At 43.7% G+C, this 19,654-nt stretch overlaps 1 protein-coding gene across 5 annotated transcripts in view; it reads left to right on the plus strand.

Moving 5' to 3' along the window:
• The first annotated feature begins 13,691 nt into the window (after window positions 1–13,691).
• kif6 (kinesin family member 6) overlaps window positions 13,692–19,654 on the plus strand; it is a 610,920-nt gene continuing 604,957 nt past the window's right edge. For all 5 annotated transcript variants that reach the window (XM_072247507.1, XM_072247523.1, XM_072247530.1 and 2 more), the window contains exons 1-2: window positions 13,692–13,799; window positions 15,295–15,401. In XM_072247507.1, coding sequence (XP_072103608.1) covers window positions 13,740–13,799; window positions 15,295–15,401 — 167 coding nt within the window. In that variant the 5' untranslated portion in view covers window positions 13,692–13,739. The remainder of the gene's footprint in view (window positions 13,800–15,294; window positions 15,402–19,654) is intronic.

Raw genomic sequence — 19,654 nt, forward strand, 5'->3', positions numbered from 1 at the left:
TGAATTCTGCAGGCCGATGCTGCCTGGCCTACTGCGTTCGCCAGCAACTTTCATATGTGTTGCTTGAATTTCCAGCATCTGCAGAATTCCTCATGTTAGCAGCTGAATTCTGTAGTTGCGATTGCTGGTTTGTGATTTAAACCAATGCAAGCTGGGGCAGAGAATGCAGCACTGCAATTAGTTTCAACATCACTTGAATGGAGAAAACAGAAGATAGTTCTCACCTGATCTTTATCTACTTACTATTAAATCACTGCCTCCTTGTGATAGTATTCACCCTGCAATTTAAGAGGGAGAAGCTAAAGTCAGATGTATCAGTACTACAGTGGAGTAAAGGGAACGACAGAGGAGCTGGCCAAAATTGATTGCATGAGGACACTAGTAGAGATGAAGACAGAAAAGCATATTCTAAAGGGAGGATGAGTCAACTGTGGCTGACAAGGGAAGTCAAAGCCAACATAAAAGCAGAAGAGAGGGCATATAATAGAGAAAAGAATAGTGGGAAGTTATTAAAAACCAACTGAAGACAACTAAAAAAGTCATAAGGAGGGAAGAACATAGAACATTGTAATTTACAGCACATTACAGGCCCTTCAGCCCACAATGTTGTGCTGTCCATGTAACCTACTCTAGAGACTGCCTAGAATTTCCCTAGTGCATAGCCCTCTATTTTTCTAAGCTCCATGAACCTATCTATGAGGCTCTTAAAAGACTCTATGGTATCCATTTCCACCACTACTGCTGACAGTGCATTCCACACACCCACCACTCTCCGTGTAAAAAATTTACTCCTAACACCCCCTCAGTATCTATTTCCAAGCACCTTAAAACTATGCCCCCTCGTGCTAGCCATTTCAGCCCTGGGAAAAAGCCTCTGACTATCCACACGATCAATGCCCCTCATCATCTTATACACCTCTGTCAGTTCACCTCTCATCCTCCGTCACTTCAAGGAGAAAAAGCCAGGTACACTCATTCTATTCTCATAAGGTACACCCTCCAATCCAGTCAACATCCTTGTAAATCTCCTCTGCACCCTCTCTATAGTATCCACATCATTTCTGTAGTGGGGTACCAGAACTGAACACAGCACTCCAAGTAGAGATGAAATAATGCAGGTAAGCTAGCTAATAACATCAAAGAGGATACCAAAAGTATTTTCAGATATATAAAGAGTGAAAGAGAGTTGATAGTATATAACTGACTTTGGAAAATGACACTTGAGAGGTAGTAATGGGGGACAAGGAAATGACAGATGACATGAGTAAGTATTTTGCATCAGTCTTCACTGTGGAAGATACTAGCAGTATGCTGATAGCTCAAGAGTGTCAGGGGGCATAAGTGAGTGAAGTTGCCATTACTAAGGAGAGGGTTCCTGGAAAGCTGAAAGGTTTGAAGTTAGATAAGTTAACTGGACCAGATGGTGTACACCCCAGAGTTCTGAAGGAGATAACAGAAGAGATTGTGGAGGCATTAGCATTGATCTTTCAAGAATCCACTAGATTCTGATACGATTCTAGAGGACTGGAATGTTGCAAATGTCACTCAGCTCTTCAAGAAGAAGGGGTGGGGGCAGAAGAATGGAAGTTGTAGTCCAGTTAGCCTGATTTCAGTGGCTGAAAAAATGTTGGAATCGATTGTGAATGATGTGGTTTCGAAGTACTCAGAGACACATGATAAAATAAGCTGTAGTCAGCATGGTTTCCTCAAGGGAATATCTTGAAGGGAATATGACAAATCTGTTGGAATTATTTGAATAAATAACAAGCATGATAGTTAAAGGAGAATTGGTGGATGTTGTGTACTTGGATTTTTCAAAGGCCTTTGAAAAAGTGCCAAACATGAGGCAGTTTAACAAGCTACAAGCCCATGGTTTTAAAGGAAAGATATTAGCATGGACAGAGCATTAGCAGATTGACAGGAGGAAAAGATTGAGAATAAAGGGACTTTTTTTGTGAGTGGTGGCCATTGACCAGTGGTGTTCCACAAGGGTCAGTGTTTGGACTATACTTTACATTGTATGTCAATGGTTTGTATGACGGAGTTGATGGCTCTGTGTCTAAATTTGTGGATGATATGAAGATAGGTGGAGGGGTAGGTAGTGTTGAGGAAGCAGGGAGGCTGCAGAAGGACTTGCACAAATTAGGAGAATGGGAAAAGAAATGGCAAATGGAATATGGTGTTGCCAAGTCTATGGTCATGCACTTAGGTAAAAGGAATAAAAGCATCGACTATTTCTAAGCAGGGGGAGAATTCAAACATCTGAGGTGCAAAGGGACTTGGGAGTCCTCGTGCAGGATTCCCTAAAGGTTAATTTACAGGTTGAATTGTTGGCAATACAATGTTATCATTCATTTTGAGAAGACTAGAATATAAAAACAAGGATGCAATGCTGAGGTTTTATGAGGCACTGGTGAGGCCTCAATTAGAGTATTGTGAGCATTTTTGGGGCCCCTTATCTAAGAAAGAACATGCTGACATTGGAGAGGGTTCATAGGGTGTACATGAAAATGATTCTGGGAATGAAAGGCTTATCATATAAGGAACATTTGATGGCTCTGGGCCTATACTCACTAGAATTTAGAAGAATGAGGAGGATATCATTGAAGCATATTGAATGGTGAAAGGCCTACACAGAGTAGATGTGGAGAGGATGTTTCCTATAGTGGGTGAGTCTAAGATCACAGGTCACAACCTCAGAATAGAGAGATGTCCATTTAGAATGGAAATGGGGACATTTTTTTAGCCAGAGGGTGGTGAATCTGTGGAATTCATTGCCGTAGGCAGCTGTAGAGGCCAGATCATTGTGTGTATTTAAGGTAATGTTTGACAGATTCATGATAAGTCAGGGCATGAAAAGTCATGGGGAGAAGGCAGGAGAATGGGGTTGAGAGAGAAATGAATTGGCCATGATGAAATGGTGGAGAAGTCTTGATGGGCTGAGTGGTCAAATTCTACTCCTAAGTCTTACCATCTAAATGCTGGGGTCAGGTTTTTCCACAAAGATGGTGACGGGTATATGGAATGAGTGGCCAGGAGAAGTGGAGAAGTGGGTCCAATTACATACACTTGGATAAGTCCCTGGATTGGAAAGACTTAGAGGCAAATGAGACCATCTCAGGTTGGCATCTTGTTTGGCATTGACAAGTTAATCCAAAGGGCCTGTTTTCTGCAGTGTAACACTATGACTTCATAAATTCCTATCCAAATCTTTTTCACAAATTCCTAATTGTAGTTCCTCTATCCTACTGCCAGTAAGTTTCAAGTGGTAATAATGTTCTACCTAAATATTTTTTTTCTTCCCATCACCCCCTACACTTTTGTCTTTTGTTTGTGAACTTAACTCTATGTCCTCTTTTGAACTCTCTGCTGATGGGAACAATTTCCCTTTATTTATCTTATTCTTTACAAAAAGGAGGCCATTCAGCACATTGTGAGCATGCTATGTTGTCACCAGTATATGTGGCAACACCTACGGGCTGCCCAGCACAACCCGAGGGTGCGTTGGATGCTAACACAAACACCAAAATACTCTGCAGATCCTGGGGTCAAAGCGACACTCACACACGCTGGAGGAACTCAGCAGGTCGGGCAGCATCCGTGGAAACAATCAGTCAACATTTCGGGACGGAACCCTTCGTCAGGACTGAAGAAGGAAGCGGCAGAGGCCCTATAAAGAAGGTGGGGGGAGGTTGAGAAGGAGAAGGCTGGTGGGTTCCAGGTGAAAAATCAGTGAAGGGAAAGGGGTGGGGAGGGGAAGCAGGGAGGTGACAGGCAGGAAAGGTGAAGAAGGAATAGGGGAAAACACAATGGGTAGTAGAAGGAGGCGGAACCATGAGGGAGGTGATAGGCAGCTGGGGGAGGGGGCAGAGTGAACTAGGGATAGGGGAAGGGAGGGGGAGGGAATTATCAGAAGTTGGAGAATTCTATGTTCATACCAAGTGTCTGGAGACTACCTAGACAGTATATGAGGTGTTGCTCCTCCAACCTGAGTTTAGCCTCATCATGGTAGTAGAGGAGGGCATGTATGGACATATCCGAATGGGAATGTGAAGTAGATTTGAAGTGGGTGGCAACCGGGAGATCCTGTCTGTTGTGGCGGGCGGAGCGGAGGTGCTCGATGAAGCGATCCCCCAATCTGCGTCGGGTTTCACCGATGTAGAGGAGGTCGCACCGGGAGCACTGGATGCAATAGATGACCCCAACAGACTCACAAGTGAAGTGTTGCCTCACCTGGAAGGACTGTTTGGGGCCCTGAATGGTAGCAAGAGAGGAGGTGTAGGGACAGGTGTAGCACTTACGCTTACAGGGATAAGTGCTGGGTGGGAGATCCGTGGGGAGGGACGTGTGGATCAGGGAGTCGTGGAGGGACCAATCCCTGCGGAAAGTGGAGAGGGGTGGACAGGGAAAGATGTGCTTAGTGGTGGGGTCCTGTTGAAGGTGGTGGAAGTTGCGGAGGATAATGTGTTGGATCCGGAGGCTGGTGGGGTGGTAGGTGAGGACAAGGGGAACTCTGTCCCTGTTGTGGTAGCGGGAGGATGGGGTGAGGGCCGAAGTGTGGGAAATGGAGGAGATACGGGTGAGGGCATCATTGATGATGGCAGAGAGAAACCATGATCCTTAAAGAAAGAGGACATTTGAGATGTCCTGGAACGGAAAGCCTCATCCTGGGAGCAGATGCAGCGGAGACGGAGGAACTGGGAATAAGGAATGACATTTTTGCATGTGGCAGGTTGGGAAGAGGTATAGTCGAGGTAGTTAACACAAACTTTGCATTTCCCTGTACTTTTCAAAATATACGTGATAAATAAACTTGAATATTTCTAACCTATTCTCTTTCACAGGATTGAGCACAGGGTTATGGAGCTACGAGGTAGCAATTTTCATCGTACACTACTATGCCATCCATGGCGGCAGAGTAGTTCTTGATTTTTTTTATTCAAGAGTCATTTACCTGACTAGCTATGCTACGACAGTGGCTCTATTTCATTTGGAGTTTGGGGAGATTTGGAATGTCACAAAAGATACTTGCAAACTTCTACAGACGTACCGTGGAGAGCATTCTAACTGGCTGCATCACCGTCTGGTATTTGGGCCGGGGGGGAGGGGAGGGATGCGGTCTACTGCACTGGAGTGAAATAAGCTGCAGAGGGTTGTAAACTTAGTCAGCTCCACTTTGGGCGCTAACCTCCGTTATCCAGGACATCTTCAAGGAGCGATGCCTGAAAAAAAGTGGCATCCTTCATTAAGGATCTCCATCACCCAGGTCATGCCTTGTTCTCATTGCTGTCATCAGGGAGAAGGTACAGAAGCCCGAAGGCATGCACTCAGCAATTCAGGAACAGCTTCTTCCCCTCCGCCATCCGATTTCTTAATGGCCATTGACCCACGAACACAACCTCACTAGTTTTTAATTTCTATTTTTGCACTTTTTATTTAATTTAACTATGTTATATATACCATAATTCACAATTTTTCTATTGTTATATATTGCATAGTACTGCTGCCGCAAAGACAACAAATTTCACGACATATGTCGGTGATATTAAAACTGAATCTGATTCTGCTTCTCAATAAACCAATTATAAAATCGCCTACTGTTTGCTTGGTAACATTTTAGCTTAGTTGTGGTAATTTCTTAATGAGAAGAAATAGGCTGTGGATGCTAAGGATTTTACTGCAAGAGTTAAGGGAATTGGGATCAATCCTGACTTCAGTTCTATCTGTGCCAATGTATCGTTGTAAAAATATGGACTTAATTCTGGATGGTCCAGTTGCATCTCACTTCTGAAAGATTCACTAGCAGGTTGATTATATACTATCACTCAGCTTAAGTCAGTGGCAAAAATTCTAAATATGCAAGTGAAAATTAAGTTGCAGCAAAAGAGAAATAAACAAGAGAGAAATGGGACAAATGGGATTCTCTCTTGGGAACCAGCCAGGACCAATAGTCAAATGGCCTCCTTAACCATAAAGTAGGAATAACAACAGAATGTTGTCACATGGCAACAACTTGTAGCTTTACAATCTGTAAAATGTGAAATCTGTTCCAATCAAAAGTTTCCTGGCATGGGTGTATTATAAACATGCTTCTAATATGCACGAGGGAAACAAAAAACTCAAACAGGACTGCATTGATTTGAAAATTAAAACTACCTAATGTTCGCATCATCTGCCCGAATTACAAGTATCAGAATTACAAGAGGCAAGACAGGAGATTACTGGGACCTTTTTGATGGCTTTTGGATCATCAGTTGCAACAGGCAAGGTCCCTGAGGAGTGGCGACTAGCTCAAGTAACCCTTACAAAATCTGCCTTGCTCAGCCATTCTGACTGTCCTTAATCGGGCCATGCCTTTCCAAATGCAAGTAAATCCTATCCCATCCTCTACTATAGCTTCTCTACCACTGATAGAAGGATATCCTGCATATAATTTCCTGGATTATCCATATTTCCCTTTTTTAAACAAAGAAACAACATTGCCTACTCCCCATAAAAAATAAGGGATAGAATATGAGGTCACTATTAGGTTGGAGGAGCAACACCTCATATTCCATCTGGGTAGCCTCCAAACTGATGGCATGTACATCAATTTTTATAACTTCTGGTAATTTCCCCCCTCCCCCTTCCTTCCTGTTCTTCCATTCCCCACTCTGGCTCCCCTTGTACCTCTTCTCTTCTTCTGACCTGCCTATCTGCTTGCATTTGGAAAGGCATGGGCTGATCAGGGCTAGCCAGCATGGCTGTGCAAAATGTTCATATCTTACAAACTTGACTGAGTTTTTGACAAAGGTGACTGGGGAGAGGTCTAATGGGTTTCTGACCAAGGTGATTGGGGAGAGGTTGAGATGGGTTTTTGACAAATGTGATTGGGGAGAGGTCTAGATGGGTTTTTGACAAAGGTGATTGGGGAGAGGTCTAGAGGTCCCACATGGTATGCTGATCCATGGAATGCATGTGATCCACAGAGCCCTCATCGTTTACAGTCAGAACATAGAAGTCAGAGGGTAGTGGTGGAAGGGTTTATTCTAGCTGGGGGTCTAAGACAGGCACTTTGTAATGACAGGTGCTGGTCCCAGTGCAGATTCTCTGATATGTTAACATCAAGGAAATTCAAGCTACTGACCCTCTCCACCTCTATTCCACTAATGAGGATTTGCTCATGGACCACCAGCTTCTTCCCTCCTGTGGTTTGCTAATCAGCTCTTTGCTTTTGCTGATACTGAGTGAGAGGTTGTTGTTGTGGTACCATTCAGGCAGATTTTGTTGCCAATCTGTACTAACTGGGTAATTTCAGTGGTATGTGATGAAAATTCGTGTTAATGAAGTGAAATATGAAAACGAGTTACTGTACTTTGGTAATTACAGAAATTGGTCATGATCTTTTTGATATGAATCATGCTCACATCATGTACATTTCAAAATGTACTGTATTTCAACTAAAATCATCCCGAAAGTTTCTTTCAGACATTTCGAATCTGCTGCCTCAGTAATGCTTGCCATTGGCACTTCTATGTAAACCAGAGTTCAATAGGTTTAGGGTGAATTCAACCAAACACTAAATGCTGGAGTAACTCAGCAATTCAGACAACATCTATAGAAGGGAATAAATGGTTGACATTTTTGGCCGAGACCTGATGAGGTGTCTCAGCTGAAAATATCAACTGTTTATTCCCCTCTATAGATGCTGCCTACCTTGTTGAGTTCCTCCATCATTTGTTCAAAATGTCCAGCATCTGCAGAACCTCTTGTGTTTATAAGGTGTATACAACTCTTCTTCTCCCTCTTTTTTTGGAGGCTGATAACTGCTGGCACACCAGTCTGAGCTGTCCTTGAGAAAACTCTGGTGAGCTGAGGTTTATTTCTAGTGAATATACTCTCTCAGAGATTTCCAGGAATGAGATCCAGCAACTATAAAATACTTCCATATCAGGATGGTCTGCTACCTATAGGTGTTATTCACATATACTAACTGCTCTTTTATTTCAAGTGTTTGGGATTGTTGTAGATCAGAGATTCCCAGCCTGGGGTCTGCAGACCCCCTGCTTAAAGGTATTGGCCCTTGGCATAAAAAGAGGTTGGGAACCTGGTGTAGATGGTTACAACAAAACCTTAGAGCTTGCTGATGTAAAATACTTGTGATGGTGAGATACTAGTCAAGTAGATCCCCTTGTTCTTGTTGGTGCTGAACCTTTTGTATTTTGTTGGTTCTGTACACACAAGTGGCCTACCTTGTTAATATACTCTAGTATCCGCCGTATTTATTAGGATGGTTCTGTTGAGTTTCTTGTCTCCCAGATGTTGAGTTTGTTGTCATATACAGAGATATATATATATACACACACACACTCAGGTGCAATGAAAGTCCATATTAAACTTACAAAAGGCAGCTATTTGGCCTTTGGTGTTTAGTAACCATTCTCTCTCAACTCTACATTAATCATTTACTTATACTAAGGAGTATTTTATACTATACTACCAGCACATCTCTGGGGTATGGCTGGGAAATGGAGTACATGGAAGAAATCCACACTGTCCTAGAGAGAACACGCCAATATGCTGCAGGTGGTTAGCTATACTTTTGTTGGAGACTTACTTATCGTTAACAACCAGCACAGCCAAAGACGTGCTGGGGGTAGTTCCTAAGTGTCACCACACATTCTGGTGCCAACCTAGAATGCCCACGATGCTCAAAACAACACAGAAAAGAACAAATCACAACATACCAATTAACAGCAGCAGCAAATACACCCGCGAGCATTTGCAGTCTTCTAAACTTGGACTGGCCGACTGGCCCATTCACGGGGCATCTCCTTCAGCTTCTAGAGGACTCGTGGGTTCACAGACACTGGGTGCCAGCTTCCCCAGTGTACTCACTGAAATTCACGGACCCAGGCTCTGGCCATCCAGCCTTGACTTCCGATCGACGTTCGAGCTTCGACCTGGACCTCCAATCCATCCTTGGACATTGGTAATCATAGAGTTTAAAAAAATAGCATTTTAATTTTGTTTTTAAATTTAAATTTTGATTTGCTTTGATCATTGGTAAGAATATTATGCCACAGCAGTCTGGAGCTGAATGCCATCTTGGCATTGACAACTTCACTTTTTGAAGATTTGCAAATAGAAATGAATTGTTTCAATTTCACTAGCTTAGTTACTAGATTCAGTCTTTTCCCCCCAAAATAAAAGGCTATGGTTGTTTCACTAACAGAATTTAAATTCCACAGCTGCCAAAAATATTTTAACTCCATTAATTTATCCAAAGTATATGAACAGGGGCGTTGATGGTATTATTTAAGAGGATTGTACTGACGACATTATACTTTATACTATATGGAATTACTTTGCTACGTTGTTAATTGGGGCTACAATGACCCCATTATTTCCTGGTGTTGTACCGATTGCATTGTTTTTCACACTGTATTCTCTTCTTGAGTTATATTGCCTGCGAGTGTTATTGAGTGCATTATTAGTGGTTGCACTGTCTAGCTTATGGGATTGTATTGACAATGTTGTTAAAAAGGGGGTTGCATTAACTGTATTATTTTACTGGACTGTAGTAATAGTTGCATGGTATGCTCTATAGGATTGCGATGAAGACATTGCAGTAACAATTTATAGGAATCATTGATTCAGGGTTACCAGATTGGCTTTTTTGGTGCCAAATTCCAGAAAGCTGGCTTTTTCCTGACCTGGTTGGCATCAGAAAAACCATTTGGCTTTTTTTGGCTTTTCCAGGCTTTTCTACATGCTAGGATTATCTGCACAAAAATTACATACCATCCTTTTTCAAAAACATTTTCCTTTCAGAAAAATGTTTTTGGCCAGTTACGTTTGGCAATATTTCTGCCGCCAAGAGTCTTGGCAAGAAGGCGCCAACCGGCAAGCTGGCAACATGATCACGTGCCCACCCGTCTGGGCGGGGCGGGTGCAGTTTTTCTCGGATCTCCAAAGTGTTTGGATGTGATTTATAATCATACAAATCAACCGTGAAGTGTACTTTCTATACATAATAACGTTTTGTGGTGAAGCTGTGACGCCTTCGGCTGTTTTTATAAATCATCTATTATTAACATCCATGGCAATGTCATTAAAGAAATGGAAAGCCTCTTATGATAGCAATCGTAAGTACAATAGCAAATGGGAAGAAACGTTTGTATGGGTCCAAAAGGCTGCTGATGGATCGGAGCAACACTCAGAACATGCTGGAGGAACTCAGCAGGTCGGGCAGCATCCGTGGAAAAGATCGGTCGACGTTTCAGGCTGGAACCCTTCGACAGGACTGCAGAGGGAAGGGGCAGAGGCAGAGTTGAAGTGGGTACGGCCTCCTCTACATTGGTGAAACCCGACGCAGATTGGGGGACCGCTTCCTCAAGCACCTCCGCTCCATCCGCCAAAACAGACAGGATCTCCCGGTTGCCACCCACTTCAACTCTGCTTCCCACTCCCATTCAGATATGTCCATACATGGCCTCCTCTACTGCCATGATGAGGCTAAACTCAGGTTGGAGGAGCAACACCTCATATACCGTCTAGGTAGTCTCCAGTCCCTTGGTATGAACGTAGATTTCTCCAACTTCTGGTAATTCCCTCCCCCTCCCTATCCCAGTTTCACTCTGCCTCCTCCCCCAGCTGCCTATCACCTCCCTCATGGTTCCGCCTCCTTCTACTACCCATTGTGTTTTCCCCTATTCTTTCTTCACCTTTCCTGCCTATCACTTCCCTGCCTCCCCTCCCCCACCCCTTTATCTTTCCCCTTACTGGTTTTTCACCTGGAACCCACCAGCCTTCTCCTTCTCACCCTCCCCCCCACCTTCTTTATAGGGACTCTGCCCCTTCCCTCTACAGTCCTGACAAAGGGTTCCGTCCTGAAACGTTGACTGATTGTTTCCACGGATGCTGCCCGACCTGCTGAGTTCCTCCAGTGTGTTGTGAGTGTTGCTTTGACCGCAGTACCTGCAGAGTATTTTGTGTGATGGATCGGAGGCAGCTTATTGTAAATTGTGCCACTGCACCATTGTACCAAGAGCTAGCAACCTTTCAAATCATGAAAAATCGGAGAAACACAAGCAGAGAACTCCATCAAAAGGCCAGACGCAACTTAATGTAACAAAGACTCCGAGGCAAGATAATAATAAAGTTAAGGCAGCAGAGCTGCAAATTACTGTAAGCATGACCTGCCATTGTGCGATACGTACAGTTGACCACCTGAGTGAAATCATGATAGCACATGGGCATGGGAGTACACTGGAGCACATAAAGTTACACAAAGCTAAATGTGCATGCTTAATCAAAAACATCATTTCGCCTGCACTGAACACTGATCTCACTGATGACTTTCAGAATAAGAAATATGCCATCATTATAGATGAATCTACTGACATTTCAACACAAAAACACTTCACAAGATCACAAGACAAAGGAGCAGAAGTAGGCCATTCGGCCCATCGAGTCTGCTCTGCAGCTCCCCCATGAGCTAAACTATTCACCCAGCTAGTTCCAATTTCCGGCTTTTTCCCCATATCCCTTGATACCCTGACTAATTAGATACCTGTCAATCTCCTCCTTAAACACCCGCAATGATCGGGCCTCCACAGCTGTATGTGGCAACGAATTCCACAAATCCACGACCTTCTGGCTAAAAAAAATTCTCCTCATCTCTGTTTTAACTGGGTACCCTCTAATTCTAAGACTATGGCCTCTTGTCCTCGACTCACCCACCAAGGGAAACCACCTTTCCACATCTACTCTGTCCAACTCTTTCAACAGTCGAAATGTTTCTACGAGATCCCCTCTCATTCTTCTATACTTTAATGAATACAGTCCAAGAGCCGACAAATGCTCCTCATATGTTAGCCCCTGCGTGTGTATTTTAGTTCAATTTTTAAGTGATAGGACAAAGGAAATTGTAACTGGATTTCTAGGTTTAATTCCGGTGCAAGAGGCTACAGGAAAAAAAATAAATTCAATTTGATTGACGAGGAAATCAAAAGATGTGGCCAGAGTCTTGCAAATTGCATTGGTTTTGTATCGGATGGTGCATCAAACATGGTTGGGTGCAACAACCCTGTGTGGTCTAGACTAAAAGATGTCCTCCTTTCTGTGTGCTACTCAAATGTATCTGTCATTGGCTGGCACTGTGTATTCAATATCCAGTATCCAAGCTATCATCAAATATTGGATTTTTGCTGTCAGAAATACCCAATTGGTTTTGTCATAGTGAATTAAGACGAGGAGCATACAAAGAATTGTTTAGAGTGATTAACACAGCTACAGAACTTGAGCTAACCCAAACTGCCCCCCTCCCCTTTGAAAAGCCTTCATCTACCCAGTGGCTTGTGTGTGGAAAGGTCATGTTTAATATTTTGATTAACTGGGAAGAGCTAAATGCTTATTTCACTTCTGTTGAACTAGCCCAGTCTGATACAAAATTCAAAGCAAGACTCCTAAAGGAAATGTTGTCAGACTACAAAATTACCTGCTCTTTGAGTTTACAACACCTGTTGTGCAGGAATTTGAAAGACTGAACAGCCTTTTTCAGCAAACCAAAGCTGATCCTCATGAATTGTAGCAACAAATATTCTTACACCAGAAGAGTCTTCAGAACAGACTGTATGATGCCAAAAGACAGAAAAAAAAATATTAATGAAGTTGATTTTGGTATCAATGTGATAAGTTCCTACAGCAGAACAAGAGTGCTGAGGCCCATCTAGAAATAAAAAATATCAAAGAAAGATGTATGTCTATGCTAGAAGAAGCTCGCAGTCAAGTTACATGTAGACTTCTGTTGGCGAGAGATACATTTGAAAGCTTATCAAAATTGAGCCCTGTGATAATTTTAAATCAAGCTTCAAGGCCCATGTTTTCCGAGTTACCCTTTAAACACCTTGCAGGAAACAACGTCAGCACTATTGAAGAAGAATAGAGAAAAATGCCTTTTGTGGATTGGAAAGAAGCAGCTCCATTTAAGAAAGATGGACTCCCTATAGACACTGAAGAGTTTCGGCTTGGTGTACTTCAGCATCAGGCATTTAAAGAGGTCGCCACCTTTGCCCTTACTTGCCTAATAACCCCTGTCAGCAATGCTGTAGTTGAGAGGATATTTTGTTTTATAACCTCCGTTAAAACGAGGATAAGAAACAGAATGCAGCTGAATCTTCTTGATGCTATTGTGAGAATGAGGGCAGAAGTATTGCTTTCAAGCAAATGTTGCAAAGACTTCACTGCATGTCCAGAAATGCTAAAAAACTTCACATCGGACAAGGTTTATGCCGTATGTGCCACTGATTCCAGTGAAGAGGATAGTAATGACCCGGATCTGGAGTTTTTCTTGTGATGTGAGTATGGGAGAACTAGTGGGAACAGTCTGGCTGTTTCCTAGTATTGTTTGGCTTTAAATTAAAATGTCAATCTGCCAACCCTGCATAGATTCCGTTTGTTATGGATTGCATCGATATGATTGTTATACAGGGTTGCACAGTCTGTAAAGGTGTCGTTACCGGGATTGCATCAACTGAGTTGTTTATATCAATATACTTTCTACCTTATTTATAAGACTACAAAGTAGATCCGAGTTTCTTTCAAATCGCCCAGGACCTCTGCGGAGATCCAATCAAAAGCTAAGATACTCAAAACTGTTCACACGCCGACCACCAGGGCAACCAATCGAAGAGAGGGTGGTGGCGGAGTGCGGGAGGTTTTCCCGTTGCTGTGGTTACAGCTCTGGCGAGTTGGGCATGGTGAAGCAGACGATTCGGATTTTCGCGAGGCTACGGCCTATCAAGCGGCCGGTGGTGGTGAGTGAGGGTCCGGGTTGGGAACGGAGAGCGGTGGGGTCTTAAAATCCTCTCCCGGTACCGAGGGACAAGACCCCGAGGTCTGACCCAGTCCCTATGATAACCCTATACTTGGAAATACCTCCAAACACACCCCCCGCACTCTGAAATAGTACCACTAGCCCTGAAATAACCACCCACCCTGATACACCATCCGGCAAAATGATGCATTTATACAAGCGCACACAAGTCATTCCTGTAATATCGCTCACTGTCAGCCCGACAATGACCCATACACACCCTAAAATAATCTCTCCCACACATCGTCGGTATACCTCCCCATCCTGCCTGCAGTAGTCCCCGTTTCATTGTCATCTTCGCAATACCCAATACCTTGCAAAATTCTCACACTACCTATCACAACTCAGTTCACATCTTGCAATATCCCCCGTATCCATCATCGTGAAGCCTGCAAAACCCACCCCCACTACCCGACCCATTCACTTTCAGCCCTGCAGTGGCCCCCTCCCCCCGTTCACGCACACTGCCTGGATTCAGCCCCTTCTCACCCGCACATCATCAGCCCAAACCTCAAACAACTTAGTCTGTGATTTTTCCCCCTAATCACACGCACCTTCACCCCAACAATCCCCATCCAGCACTCACACTCCATGGCTCCTGCAGTGGGCACCATAATATGAAACTTAAATTCAGTTGTTAGAGGTGTTATCTTTTGGATATGAAGCTAAAGTCCCATTGGTTCTAATGAGTGTAAGGACTACTGCAGGCAGGATGGGGAGGTATACCGACGATGTGTGGGAAGCTAAAGTCCCATTGGTTCAAATGAGTGTAAGGAGTTCTCTGTGCCTTGGCTTAAATTCAGCTAGCACCACCAATCACCAAATAACTCTTTCTAACACTTTTGGAACCATGCTGAACAAAATTTGCAACTGGAATGTCAAAGCAAAAATAATTCACTGAGTTTAAAGCAAATTCAAGAAATGTTTAGAAGTATATAAATGTACAGAGTTGTGTCTATGCCAGGCTAATATGGACAGGGAAACTCAGAAGTTAATCCCACTTCCCAGCTCTCCAGCTCTTGATCCATTATTCTGTGGGTTATGACTCTTCAAGTAACTATTTCAGGTGCTTTATGGATCTAGTTCAGTCGGCTAGTGGTGTAGCGGTGTATCAGCACCAGACTTTGAGGTGAATGGTCCCGGGTTCAAATATGACGACTCCTTGCACGCTATCCATTCGTGCTGAGTTGAGTGTCAAACTAGCAACTCAACCTTGTTTAAAAAGAGCAACAAATGCTAAAGAAATGGCAAGGTTGCCTGGTGCGCCACAGGTGCAGAGTGGAACAGCAATAGACCAAGTTAGGGTTTCTGTCTCTCTCCTTTGGGAGGTGTTCCAGTTCCCCCAACTTGAGGACATAATGTACAGTAAATTTCCTTTCTTTTTGTATGATATTCATGTTAGACTTGAAATTATTCTCAGTTTCTGTCTATTGTAGCTTTACTCATTGGATGACGATAATGGAGACTCAGTGTTGGAGTTTGTGGTGCCGCATGATGCAGCTGATGGATTTATAAATAACAAACGAGAAAGCTATAAATTTAAGTGAGTTCCATGTGTTATTTATCATTTCTGTATCACACTTTATCCTGTAACTTACTGCCCTTTATGCCACCACCGTTTAGGGCCACAATGAAGGTTCTCCATCTCAGTCTGGTCTGTCCATACCATTTCACACAGATGTAGGAGGATATTTAATTGCTGTTTCTGTAACAATTCTTCTTTTAACCAGTGTGGGTTGTTAGCCCTGAGCTGAACCTCCGAACGTGAAGGACTGGAGGACCAATCCTAGTCTGGCCTCTACCCTTTGACCTGTTTGCCTAGGGTGACGTTGTCATGAGCCAAAGCACAAAGCCCTGATTCCAGCTAACATAGCTCACCAGCTCATTGAGGCATGCAAGCCTCCAAACCCTACAACAAGGTTGTGCTGCTCTTGGAGGTTAAATTAAGCTAGTCACATTTCATTGGTTGTGATGAGTCAAAAGTGTCAGATTCTTAGCTTTGTTTATTGCTGATCTCTGAATGACTTGCAGTGTCTTACTAATTTGTAGAAAACATACTTTTTACTGTTATCTTCATGGAAGGACTCATGTCAGCATTCATGCCATCAGAAACATAAGGGTGATGTTTTACCACGTTCATTGCCACAGTAAATGACAATGAGTGGTGTGAAAGAGCAGACTTGTCATCAATTTTGTTACTTAAATTCATCCTTGAAGATACATTGCCTTCTGGTGATGCAGTAGTGCTATGAAGCTTTTGCATGTAGTTGAGTTCCAGATCTAGGACCTATCACCACATTGAAGCTATTGGTGTTTCTGTGAAATGGACATCAAGTTAGAGTTTTGCATTTTCTTAAGGTATTTACAATTTAACCTTACTATAAAAGTATCTTCTTGGGGTTGGTGAACTTCTAGAACAAATTACAATTGAAAAGATGAAAGTATTAATTGTCCTAGATTAATTAAGGCCTTATGAGATGCGTACGTGGCAGCTATGCAAGCAAAGGAGAAGATTTGCTGGGGCTCTGACAGATGTTTTAAAGTTATCTATGGCCAGAGAAGAGACACCAGATGTCTGGAAGCAGTGAATGTGGTTCCTTTACTGAAAAGTGGCAGCAGTGGCAAGACAAACAATTGCAGACAGTTGAGTTTATGTTATGGTAAGGAAGGGCCAGATTGATCTGAACAGCAAGGCAAAGATTCATAAAGGATAGTGAGCGGTAGCAGAGTGTAGGGCTTTGGCGGTAATGGGAAGAGGCGAGAGCGAGGCACCAACTCTTTTTTTTCAACCCCCCACCCCCCCCCCCCCCCCGCGACTCGGCCCAGACAGACAGGAACAGCAGGGCTCTCACAGCTAACAGTACGAGCTAATGGTTTAAAAAGTTGGTCTGTTTGGCGAGGTAAGTGGGTGAGTAGACTTAATTTTCCTGTTTCATTCCTATAGAGTTAGATAGCATGCCTGCAGGGTTAGTGCTTTGTTCAGGGTGTCAGATGTGGGAATCCTGGGAGACCTCCAGCCTCCCTGATAGCCACATCTGCGCCAGGTGCACCGAGATGCAGCTCCTCAGAGACCGTGTTAGGGATCTGGAGCTGCAGCTTGATGACCTACTGCTTATCAGGGAAAGTGAAGAGATGATAGACAGGAGCTACAGGGAGGTAGTCATCCCTAGGCTACAGGGGTCAGAAATCTGGGTCACTGTCAAGAGAGGGAAGGGAAATGCCTGGATAGTGGAGAGCACACCTGTGGCTGTCCCCCTCAGCAACAAATATCTTGTTCTAGATGCTGTTGAGGGGGATGACCTGACAGGGGACGCCCACGGTGACCGTGTCTCTGGCACTGAAGTTGGCACTGTTGTGCAGGAGAGAAGGAGGGAGAAGAGGAATGCGGTAGTCATAGGGGATTCCATAGTCAGGGGAACGGACAGGAGATTCTGTGAGCCTGATAGAGATACCCACATGGTGTGTTGCCTCCCAGGTGCTAGGGTACGGGATGTCTTGGAATGGGTCCAGAATATTCTGAAGGGGGAGGGTGAGCAGCCAGTTGTCTTGGTACGTGTTGGTACCATTGACATAGATAGGACAAAGGAGGAGGTCCTGAAGAGACATTTCTGGGAGTTAGGAAGGAAGCTGAGAAGCAGGACCTCCAGGGTAGTAATCTCGGGATTGCCACCTGTGCCACGTGCTAGCGAGGGCAAGAATAGTAGGATCAGGCAGATGAATGCGTGGCTGAGAGGCTGGTGCAGGGGGGCAGGGCTTCAGATTCTTGGATAATTGGAATCTCTTCTGGAGGAAGTATGACCTGTTCAAAATGGACAGGTTACACCTGAACCCGAAGAGGACCAATATCCTGGCGGAAAAGTTTAATAGAGCTGTTAGGGAGGGTTTAAACTAATTTGGCAGGGGGCTGGGAACCGGAATGATAGAGCGGAGGAAGGGGAAAACAGAAATAAATCTAAGATAGTGAGCAGTAAAGATGTCAGGAAAGACAGACAGGTGATGGGGCAAATTTGTAGCCATTGGGATGAGTTGCAGTGAAACCATAGAAACTACAGCACAGAAACAGGCCTTTTGGCCTTCTTGGCTGTGCCGAACCATTTTCTGCCTAGTCCCACTGACCTGCACACAGACCATATCCCTCCATACGCCTCCCATCCATGTATCTGTCCAATTTATTCTTAAATGTTAAAAAAGAACCCACATTTACCACCTCATCTGGCAGCTCATTCCATACTCCCACCACTCTCTGTGTGAAGAAGCCCCCCCTAATGTTCCCTTTAAACTTTTCCCCCCTCACCCTTAACCCATGTCCTCTGGTTTTTTTACTCCCCTTGCCTCAGTGGAAAAAGCCTGCTTGCATTCACTCTGTCTGTACCCATCATAATTTTATATACCTCTATCAAATCTCCCCTCATTCTTCTATGCTCCAGGCAATAAAGTCCTAACCTATTCAACCTTTCTCTGTAACTGAGTTTCTCAAGTCCCGGCAACATCCTTGTAAACCTTCCCTGCACTCTTTCAACCTTATTTATATCCTTCCTGTAATTTGGTGACCAAAACTGAACACAATATTCCGGATTCGGCCTCACCAATGCCTTATACAACCTCATCATAACATTCCAGCTCTTATACTCAATACTTTGATTAATAAAGGTCAATGTACCAAAAGCTCTCTTTACGACCCTATCTACCTGTGACGCCACTTTTAGGGAATTTTGTATCTGTATTCCCAGATCCCTCTGTTCTACTGTACTCCTCAGTGCCTTACCATTAACCCTGTATGTTCTACCTTGGTTTGTCCTTCTCAGGAAATCCAAGCAAAAAGTACCAAATACTGGTCTTAAGGTGTTATACTTAAATGCACGCAGCATAAGGAGTAAGGTGGATGATCTTGTCGTACAGCTACAGATTGGCAGGTATAATATTGAGGCCATCACTGAGACGTGGCTAAAGGATGCATGTCTCTGGGAGCTGGACGTCCAAGGATACACGGTGTATCGGAAGGATAAGAAGGTAGGCAGAGGGGGAGGCGTGGCTTTATTGGTACAAAATTAAATCATTAGAAAGAGGTGATATAAGATCGGAAGGTGCAGAATCTTTATGGGTTGAGCTAAGAAATTGCAGGGGTAAAAGGACCCTGATGGCAGTTATTTACAGGCCTCCAAACGGCTGCAGTGATGTGGACTACAAATTACAACAGGAAATAGAAAAGGCTTGTCAGAAGGGCAGTGTTATGATAATTGTGGGGGATTTTAACATGCGAGTGGATTGGGAAGATCAGGTGGGCACTGGATCTCAAGAGAGAGAATTTGTAGAATGTCTGCGAGATGGCTTTTTAGAATAGCTTGTTGTTGAGCCCACTAGGGGATCAGCTGTACTGGATTGGGTATTGAACCAGAGGTGATTAGAGAGATTAAGGTGAAGGAACCCTTAGGAGGCAGTGATCATAACATGATTGAGTTCACTGTGAAATTTGAAAAAGAGAAGCCGAAATCTGATGTGTCAGTATTTCAGTGGAGTAAAGGAAATTACAGTGGCATGAGAGAGGAACTGGCCAAAGTTGACTGGAAAGGGACACTGGCGGGAATGACGGCAGAGCAGCAGTGGCTGGAGTTTATGTGAGAAGTGAGGAAGATGCAAGACAGGTATATTCCAAAAAAGAAGAAATTTTCGAATGGAAAAAGGATGCAACCGTGGTTGACAAGCGAAGTCAAAGCCAAAGTTAAAGCAAAGGAGAGGGCATACAAGGAAGCAAAAATTAGAGGGAAGACAGAGGATTGGGAAGTTTTTAAAAGCTTA

Source organism: Mobula birostris, chromosome 2 (assembly GCF_030028105.1).
Source record: "Mobula birostris isolate sMobBir1 chromosome 2, sMobBir1.hap1, whole genome shotgun sequence".
Classification (NCBI taxonomy): domain Eukaryota; kingdom Metazoa; phylum Chordata; class Chondrichthyes; order Myliobatiformes; family Myliobatidae; genus Mobula; species Mobula birostris.